General features: G+C 40.8%; 1 protein-coding gene across 1 annotated transcript; it reads right to left on the minus strand.

The window, feature by feature from the left end:
* Positions 1-7,421: 7,421 nt before the first annotated feature.
* On the minus strand, positions 7,422-9,235 carry LOC140839121 (uncharacterized). The gene is made up of 3 exons (XM_073205755.1): positions 8,969-9,235; positions 7,981-8,917; positions 7,422-7,888 (listed from the first exon to the last, which is right to left on the minus strand). Exons 1-3 carry the CDS (start codon positions 9,233-9,235, stop codon positions 7,422-7,424), a joined length of 1,671 nt encoding a protein of 556 aa, XP_073061856.1.
* Between the last annotated feature and the right edge of the window lie 560 nt (positions 9,236-9,795).

The raw sequence follows: 9,795 nt of genomic DNA on the forward strand, positions 1-9,795 counted from the left end.
TGCTAAAGAATCACCCATATTCTGTGACAATACAAGCACGATTGCATTACCTACAATCCAGTTCTTCACTCGAGGACCAAGCACATAGATGTCAGGCATCACTTCATCAAAGATCATGCCTTGAAGAAGGACATCAGACTGGAATATGTCTCAACTGTGCAGCAAGTAGCTAATATCTTCACTAAACCATTGCCCGAGACTAATTTTTCTCACTTTCGCAATATACTTGGATTAATTGAATTATCCTAATCAGTTTTGCTATTGATATATCAGTTGTTAATCAATTTGTGTCATTCATCAGTTCTATCGTCATTTACTGTTCATTCAGTTCGTCTTTATCCATTTAAATTTCAACTGATATCAGTTAATCTTTTGTCAGTTATTATGTTCAGTTCGTGATTACTTATCAACTGATGAGATTAACTCTTGCAGGAAAATAAAAGACAAAGATAAACGAAATAAACTTTTCATTCATTTAAAGAAATTGGTGGGATTACAACGAAAAATTCTTCTTCTACAAAAGACCTCCACTTGTTCAACTAACGGTTTAAATCACCAGTGGAAGTCTTAAGGAAGCTATCGAAGTCAGCTATTCGCTCAAGGATCTTCCTTTCCTTCTGGAGCATCAGCTGGTAGACATAGTCATCTTCGAAGATGTCCACTGTATCACCAACGTGGAAGCGTTCCCGTTATTTCTCTAGTTTTGCCACCAGTTTGGGGGTGGTAGCCATTCCACACTCCTGGAGGAACTGGAGTCCTTGTAGCTCCTCCCAGTATCGAAGGATTTTATGGAAGACTTCATCTTCCATATCAGTTTTTCTTTTTTCCAGAGCTGAGCTCATGAATTCTTCAGCCATATCTGGAGTCTTTGAGCTACCTGCACCTGCCTTTATAAGTTTTTGATATTATTTGCTGATATGTTTGAGACTAACTGAGCCATTCTTATTTATAGCACAAGGTCAAGGAAGATGAAAGGACAAAGTCATTACGGCAGACGATTATCCTTCTAAGCATAAGATTTAATCTGATTCGTCTTGCTTAATTTCTCATAATCTTGATATGCGTTTATTAAAGGGGAATATTAGTTTAAAAGGATAACTGAGAAGACAACAGTTAGTAAATCTTCAACTGAAAAGACACAGTTTCACAACTGATCGTTCAGCTGATTATTTCACTAATCTTCTCACATAAGTTAACAAAATAACCATTTTATATTCCAAAAACAGAAGCTTTCAATCATCGATAGGTATGGCTCCCTACGAAGCATTGTACGGAAGGAAGTGCAGATCGCCCATTCATTGGGATTAGTCGGTGAGCGATCAGAAATTGGCCCAGAGATTGTTCAGCAGACCGCAGACGTGGTGGTAAAGATCCGAGACAACATGAATACCGCCCAGAGTCACCAAAAGAGTTATGCTGACAAGAGAAGGAGAGTTCTTGAATTTGCCGTAAAAGATCACATATTCGTGAAGATAACACCCATGAAGGGTGTTATGAGGTATAGGAAGAGAGGCAAGCTGAGTCCAAGATTTGTCGGGCCATTTGAAATTCTTGACAGGGTTGGGACACTTGCTTATCGTGTAGCTCTACCGCCAAATCTGGCCGGAGTACACAATGTGTTCCACGTTTCGATGTGGAGGAAGTATATGGCAAATCCTTCGCATGTTTTGAGTTATGAGCCGTTGCAGCTTGCTCCAGATCTATCATACCAGGATAGACCTGTCCGAGCTCTAGACAGAAAGGAGCAGAGACTTCGGAAAAAAGTGACCATGTAACGTACCGTACCTTTACTACTTAAAATTTGCGGAAGAATTAAAAATTTTCTTAAATATAAACATTCATATGGTTGTCAACTCATCGTTCATAAAAATTATGTCTTAGAAATCATCCATCTCCCATAAAAAAAATTTTGCTAAAAGAAAAGCTTGCTCAAAACATCTTGCATCAAAACATAAAATCAGAGTATTAATATTTTCATGCTTAAAATCTTAAAATAACATGGACGGTCCTCGGGTCTAGCCTTCTGCTCAATCCAAGCATGCTCCTTGGTCCCCACCCCTCGTCTCAACATGATCATCCTCACCTGCATCGATCAAGTCTAGTGAGTCTAAAAACTCAACACGTATAAACTGAAAGTAACGAGTAATACGTAATAAAACCACATGCAACTTCAAAATATGGCGTACATACTTAAACTTGAACTTGTAATAAACTTGAACGTACATACATAACATAGACGTGCCATAACGTGAAACTTTCATAAACATGCTTGCACACTTGAACATACTTAAACATACATACTTCATAATATTCTTTGCGTAGAGGCATGTTTCAAAGCAAGTGACCCATACATAATAAACGCCTGATCAGACTAAACCACAGTACTGGGCTGACAGGGACGTATCCACTGCCACATACATGAGATCCCCATTCATACTTTAACGGGTTGATTGATCCACGTTCATGAATTAACGCTTTCCAGTCACGATCTAAACCCGTTCATGATTTAACGGGGTGGAGAGGTCCTCGGCCACGTTCACCGACTTCCAAACCCATTCATAATTTGGTAACAAGACATTTAGCATACCTCAAAAACATGAAATATTTTCTTGCACGTCGAACATACTTACTTGGCATTGAGGGATTCGTTGGGCTTCGATCGGGGTTGCTGCACCTACTAACATGAATTGACATACGTACTTGCATAACTTAGACGTAACTGTCATGATTACTTACGAACTCATTCCATTTCTTAGGACGTTCTACAATTCCCATGACTCGACCTTGTAAAACTTTGTACTAAACCATGACTTGAAACCTCAAAGAATTCAATAACTTTTCCCAAAAACTAGAGTACATGGACCCCGTGCCGAGGTTCGGCTCCAGGTCCGTGTAGGTGCGGTGCAATGTGTCGTGAAGAAAAGTAAAGGCACGGACTCCATGCCTAGGTCCGGGTAATGGTCCGTGTAGACACTGGAAAATGCACTTCGGAAGGACAAAGGCACGGACCCCGTGCTCTGTGTCACGCCCCGAGTCCGAAGCATCGGTGACATCCGGCATTGTTTAACAATTACTTGAAAACAATTAAGCCTCGTATCTAAATGCCAAAAACCTGCCTTTTTCATAAATAAAATATTGTCTTACAACGACAATGGAAAATGAAGATTACATCTGAGTTTTCGAAATGAAACAAAAGGAAAGATAGAAATTTTCTGAATTCTTGATCTCAGCAGTCGATCACCATCCCCAGAATGCCTCTTGCTCCTCCTTATTTACTTGTTCCTCAGTTTTATCTGAAATTTGTAAGGGGTGAGTGTTCCCAAAACACTCAGCAAGTGGGGGTCAATCGATTCCAAAGATACGTATAGAACTTAATTCTTTAAAACATTTCTTTAACATACTTTCAAAACTAATATTCTTAACTTGGCACAACGGAAACGAATCGAATAAGAGACAGAACTTATCAAATGATTCAGAACAAAACAGAAGCAATACAGATCATTTCAATTCGGAACAGAACATATCAGAACAGACAGAACACTGTTACTCATCTCATTTCCATGGTCAAATTGTCCCCAATATGTTAGTCCTCTAAGGGGTGAGGCCAGAACATGGTTTTATACCCACCAATGGGGGGCCGAACAGAACATGGTTTTATACCCACCAATGGGGGCCGAACAGAATCACAATTCTCGTCCCATTTCAAATCAATTTGCAACAGTGCAACAAAGACTTCAGAAGTTACAGACAGAACTTTTCAGATATTCAAACCTCAGAATTTCCATACTGACACAGCAGAATCAAGAAATTCGAAGCACAAAGGAAAACAAATAATCGATCGAAATTTTAAATAAATCAGATTGATATTTTCGAAAAAAAGGACACACCAACATGCATGTCACGTTATTTATATCAAGGTTTAAAAATACAATCGATGTACATAGCAAAAGCCCACTTACAGTATTTTGAGGTTAAAACCGAAATTTGTAGACTTTGGCACGAAGTTTCCTCTCGGAATTTGGGCGGCACTTTGACGTAGAACTTTAGCTCTTGACTGATCACACGAACCGTTCAAACGATGCTTCCTCCTTGCTTCAATCGGCCGAGGCTTTTGTGAAGAGGGTAGAGCCGAAATTTTTGAGAGGTTGAGGGGAAATTGTGAAGTGCATCTCCTAGCCTTGCATGTCATATTTAAAGATGAGTCTTGCCCTTTTCTCTCCCCCTTGGCCGAATTCTTGGGTCTCAAGAATGGAATAATGGTGCTCATAATGTAGGTACAAAGTTTCATGCATGAAAATCCAAAATCCAATACATTCATCAAGTTCTATATTAGTCATGAATGTGGCTCAAAATCTCATGCACTCCTTAAATGTCATCTTGATCTTCTAAAAGGTCATTTCCTGCATCATTAATATGTCTTAGTTCTTAACTCCCCCTTAGCTCCTTCATGGGTTAACTCAAAGGTCATCTCTTGCATAATAATTTTGTCCAAACTTTTAGCTCAACTTTTTGGTCTTGTTAGGACAAGCTTGGTTGAGCTGCTTTGAGCTGCGAGATCGAGTCCTTGAGCTGGGGTTTTACTCCTCCGGTGACAATACTTCGATGGATGTGGTTACTTGCAGCTAAGCTTCCGGTTGAGCTCATTCCCGAGCTTTGAAGTTACTTACACGAGTCAAGTTAGCAGAAAATCTAAGTTAATATCCAAGTTATCTAGTTATAACGAAAATTGTTGAGTTTAAGTAAATTTTCAAGTTCATACTACTTACTTGATTTCCTTAAGAACGAAAAAATCTCGGGTTCTCACATCCCTCCCTCCTTATTGAAAGTTTCGTCCTCGAAACTTGCGTTAGCTTGATCTTTCGAATAGATGAGGGTATTGAGATCGCATTTTCTCTTCTAGTTCCCAAGTTGCCTCCCTTTCAGTGTGATTTGACCACTGTACCTTGACATAAGGTATGGTCCGATGTCTCAACACTTGGTCTTTTGTATCCATTATTAGAATAGGGACTTCTTCATATTTGAGTTCCTCATTCAGATTACCTTCGATCATCAGTGGTGTGACTTCAAGTACATGGCTCGGGTCCGGGACATATTTCTGTAATTGTGGGATGTGGAAAACATTATGTACTCTAGACATTTCCGGAGGTAAAGCCAGTCGATAAGCTAAAGTTCTCACCTTCTCCAATATCTCGAATGGTCCTACATATCTCGGATTTAACTTTCCGGATTTACTGAACCGTACCACTCCTTTCATTGGTGAGACCTTGACATAAGCCTTTTCTCCGATTTCCAGTTCTAACGGTCTTCTCTTCAAATCGGCCCAACTCTTTTGTCTATCTTGGGCGGTCTTGAGCCTTTCCTTGATTATGGCTACTTTATCCACAGTTAGTTGAACAAGCTCTGGTCCAGTAACGGCTTTTTCTCCGACTGCATCCTAGTACAAAGGCGATCTACACTTTCGGCCATACAATGCCTCGTACGGAGCCATCTGAATGCTACTATGGTAGCTGTTATTGTAGCAAACTCGATTAACGGTAGCTGCTCACTCCAATTCCCATGAAAATCTAATGCACATGCCCTCAACATGTCCTCGAGGGTTTGAATTGTCCTCTCAGTTTGGCCGTCAGTTTGTGGGTGATAGGCCGTGCTAAGAGTCACTTTAGTTCCCATGGCTTTTTGAAAACTCTTCCAGAATCGGGATACGAATCTTGGATCTCTATCAGATAATATACTCGCCAGTACTCCATGTAGTCTTACTATATTATCCATATATAAGGTAGCCAGCTTATCTAAGTTGAAATTCATCCGCACTGGTAAGAAATGTGCCAACTTGGTTAATCTATCAATGATCACCCAGATTCCGTCGTGACCCTGCCTCGATCTTGGTAACCCGACTACAAAATCCATAGAGATGTTATCCCACTTCGACTCGGGTATTTCCAATGGTTGCAGAAGTCCCCCAGGCCGCTGATGCTCTGCCTTGACTTGTTGACAGGTTAGACATTTTGCAACGAAGACAGCTACGTCTTTCTTCATTCCATTCCACCAATAGTTATTCTTCAGATCCCTGTACATTTTGGTGCTTCCCGGGTGTACTTAAAATCTTGATTTATGTGCCTCGGCCATTATCTCTTCTCGAATTCCATCGATATTCGGCACATATAATCGTCCTTTCATCCAGAGGACACCCTTTTCATCAATTTGAAATTCTGGTATCTTTCCTTCCTGCATTTGTTCCTTTATCTTGAAGATACTGGTGTCTTGACTTTGTTTCAGTTTGATGCTTTCTTGGAGACCTGGCTGCACTGATAGTGACGATAAGCTCACCTTTCCAGGGTTCCTCCGGCTTAATGCATCTGCCACCTTATTTGCTTTGCCTGGATGGTAGTTGATTACCAAATCGTAATCTTTGAGAAGTTCCATCCACCTTCTTTGCCTCATGTTTAATTCATTCTGAGTGAAAATGTACTTGAGGCTTTGATGATCAGTAAAAACTTCGCATCTTACTCCGTAAAGGTAGTGCCTCCAAATTTTAAGCGCAAAAACTACTGCGGCTAGCTCCAAGTCATGAGTGGGGTAATTCTGTTCATATGGTTTTAGCTGTCGTGAGGCATAAGCGATTACCTGACCCTCTTGCATAAGTACACACCCTAATCCTTCCTTTGAAGCATCGCTGTAAATAGTGAAATTCTTACCATCCTCGGGAAGAACTAGTACTGGTGTGGATGCGAGTTTTGACTTCAGAGTTTTAAAACTCTTTTCACAAGCTTCACTCCAAATGAATTTTGAATTTTTCTGAGTTAGTTTGGTGAGCGGAATGGCTATCGAAGAAAATCCTTCCACAAATTTTTTGTAGTAGCCCGCTAAACCCAGAAAACTCCTTATTTCAGTCACTATCTTTGGTTGTGGCCAGTCTTTAATTGCTTCCACCTTCTTAGGGTCTACTGACACCCCTAATTCAGAGATTATATGGCCTAGGAACGCCACACTTTTTAACCAAAATTCACACTTCTTGAATTTGGCATAAAGTTCCTTCTCACGCAGTGTTTGTAGAGTGAATAGCAGATGTTCTCTGTGTTCTTCCTCACTTGGCGAGTATACCAAAATATCATTTATGAAAACGACCACGAACTTGTCGAGATAGGGTTTAAATACCCGATTCATCAGGTCCATGAACGCTGCAGGAGAATTTGTTAGGCCAAAAGGCATTACTGTGAATTCGTAATGTCCATATCTTGTCCTAAAAGCAGTTTTAGGAATGTCCTCGGCTTTGACCTTCAACTGGTGATATCCTGATCTTAAATCAAGCTTTGAGAAAACTTTGGCTCCTTTTACCTGATCGAAAAGATCATCTATTCTCGGGAGTGGGTACTTATTCTTTATGGTGATCTTGTTTAGCTCCCGGTAGTCGATACATAGCCTCATGCTTCCGTCCTTTTTCTTTGCAAAAAGACTGGGGCTCCCCACGGAGATGCACTAGGACGAATCTGCTTCTTGTCCAGCAATTCTTGGAGTTGCTCCTTTAAATCCTTCAATTCAGCTGGAGCCATTCGGTATGGTGCATTTGATATTGGTGCAGCACCAGGGACTAAATTGATTTCAAATTCTACTTCTCTATCGGGTATCTCACCCGGTAGTTCCTCGGGGAATACATCTGGAAATTCTTGAACAATTGGAATTTTTTCCAACTTTGGAACTTCTTCTCCTTTGACTTCATTAAGTACAGCTAGATAAATTTCTTCTCCCCCTTTTATAGCCTTCCAGGCTTGTGAGGCTGACAGTAGGAATTTTCTTTCTTTGGATTGCCCGTGAAATAAGACTTCCTCTTTAGTAGGAGTCTGAAGTTTAATGTCTTTCTTTTGACAGTTTACAATAGCATGGTTTTTAGCTAACCAGTCCATTCCAAGGATATTTCAAACTCAACCATATTGAGTTGAATTAATTCCACTTCAAAAGTTTGCTCATTGATACAAATTTCACAATTTCGATACACTTTTTGAGTTTCAACTGTTTTGCTTGCAGGTGTTGCTACTCTTAACGGTTCACTGAGAATATCATGCGCAAGTTTAAGCTTTTTGGCAAATCTTCTAGACACAAATGAATGTGTAGCACCACAATCAAACAAGGTATAAGCAGGCATTTTATTGAGTAAGACAGTACCTGCCACTACTTCGTTGCTGTTATCGGCTTCCTTCTGGGTTATTGCATAAATCCGAGCATTAGTCTTGTTTTCTTGTTGTTTGCTGGGCCCTGTCCCTTTGTCCTTGATGTCTGGACAATCTCTAATTCTATGGCCCAATTTTCCGCATTTAAAACAAGCGCCGGTCTTTCGATAACATTCTCCCACATGCTTCTGTCGACATGTCTCGCACCACTTTCCTTCGGTGCTTCTCGTATTGTTAAAACTCCATTTGAAAGATCCACCTGAATAATTTAGTTTCTTAAACTTGGGACCATTCTGCATGGATTGACTATTCGACGGCCTTTTGTTCCTGTTTTCTTCCTCGCGCCTCTTGATATCAGTTTCTGCGCTCATAGCAGCGCCCATTAAATCAGCAAAACTGATAGGTTTGAATACTGCCAGTGCTGACTGAATTCGACTGTTGATTCCCTTTTTGAAACGATGCATTTTCAATGTTTCATCTGACATAATCGTTGGGACATATGTTCCCAGATCATTAAATTTTGACGTGTATTCCATTACCGTCATGTCCGGTGTCTGTCTAAAATTTTCAAATTCATTCAGCTTTTGTAGGCAAAACTCGGCCGGATAGTATTGCCTCAGAAATTCTCTCTTAAAGATATGCCATGTGATTTCCTCTACTTCTGCCAAAGATGGCGACACGGTTTCCCACCATTTCCTAGCTCGATCTTCTAAAAACGGCGTTACAACTTCTACCCTCAATTCTTCTGGTACCTCCAATAAGTGTAATTGTTATTCGACGTTTTTGAGCCAGTTATGACTGACTTCCGGGTCTGGGTTTCCATCGAAGGTCGGAACACGGTTCCTCCAGAGAGATTCGTAATGGTACTTAATTCCTCGAGGTCGTGGTTCTGGTGGTGGCTGAATGGCATTGGCGAGGGGATTCGTGATTCCTTGCAATGTAGCGGCTACGATAGTTGCTATCGCCATCATATCCTCTTGGTTGAGGTTCACTCTGGGTGGTGGTGGTGGATTCTCGTTTTGGTTGTCGCCACGAGGATTACGGTTGTGATGGGGAGGTCTGCCTGCCATATCCTATAAACATGTATTTTATTAATTTGTTTGCCACCATATTTAATCAAAAGAAATACTTTCATTAAGTTGCAAAAAGTTTTCATACAACCAATCTTGTCAAATAATTGATTAAATACTTCTAGATACAATCGAAGCCTACTCTAGAGCTCTCTCTCTCTCCCCATCTATCACTTCCCCATCACCTAGTGCTTCGTTAACTTCTTCCTCCATGTTCTCTATCACTGAATGTAGGTAGTTATTTTGGTCTTGAAGCCTGTCCATAGCTCTGTGGATCTTCGAAATGTACCGATCCTGCCTGGCGATGAACTCCTCCTGGCGCTGACGGGCCTGAGCAGCGCGATCCTTCTCTGTCTCTATCCTCTCAAGTAAATCCTTGTTGATTGAGGCCAAGCGCGCAAAGCGAATCGAATTCATCGGTATCTGTAGCATTTGACTTTCAGCCACATCCAAATGATGAGTGAGTCGTTGTACGTCCGACTCCAGCAGGTGTCTAATCTCATTAAGCTCTTGCCTTTCCAATTTCTCCTTGGCTAGTTGCGCCTTTAAAGTTGCTATTT

This window comes from Primulina eburnea, chromosome 8 (genome assembly GCF_022965805.1).
Source record: "Primulina eburnea isolate SZY01 chromosome 8, ASM2296580v1, whole genome shotgun sequence".
In the NCBI taxonomy this organism is placed as follows: domain Eukaryota; kingdom Viridiplantae; phylum Streptophyta; class Magnoliopsida; order Lamiales; family Gesneriaceae; genus Primulina; species Primulina eburnea.

Bases quoted from the DNA above. Each gene is read 5' to 3' on its own strand.
- LOC140839121 (XM_073205755.1), bottom strand. From the start codon at position 9,235: ATGGCAGGCAGACCTCCCCATCACAACCGTAATCCTCGTGGCGACAAC. The intron at 8,918-8,968 runs GTCAGTCATAAC...CACTTATTGGAG, and splicing joins ATGGAAACCCAGACCCGGAA to GTACCAGAAGAATTGAGGGT. The intron at 7,889-7,980 runs GTGAAATTTGTA...TGGACTGGTTAG, and splicing joins TCAAAAAGTGTATCGAAATT to CTAAAAACCATGCTATTGTA.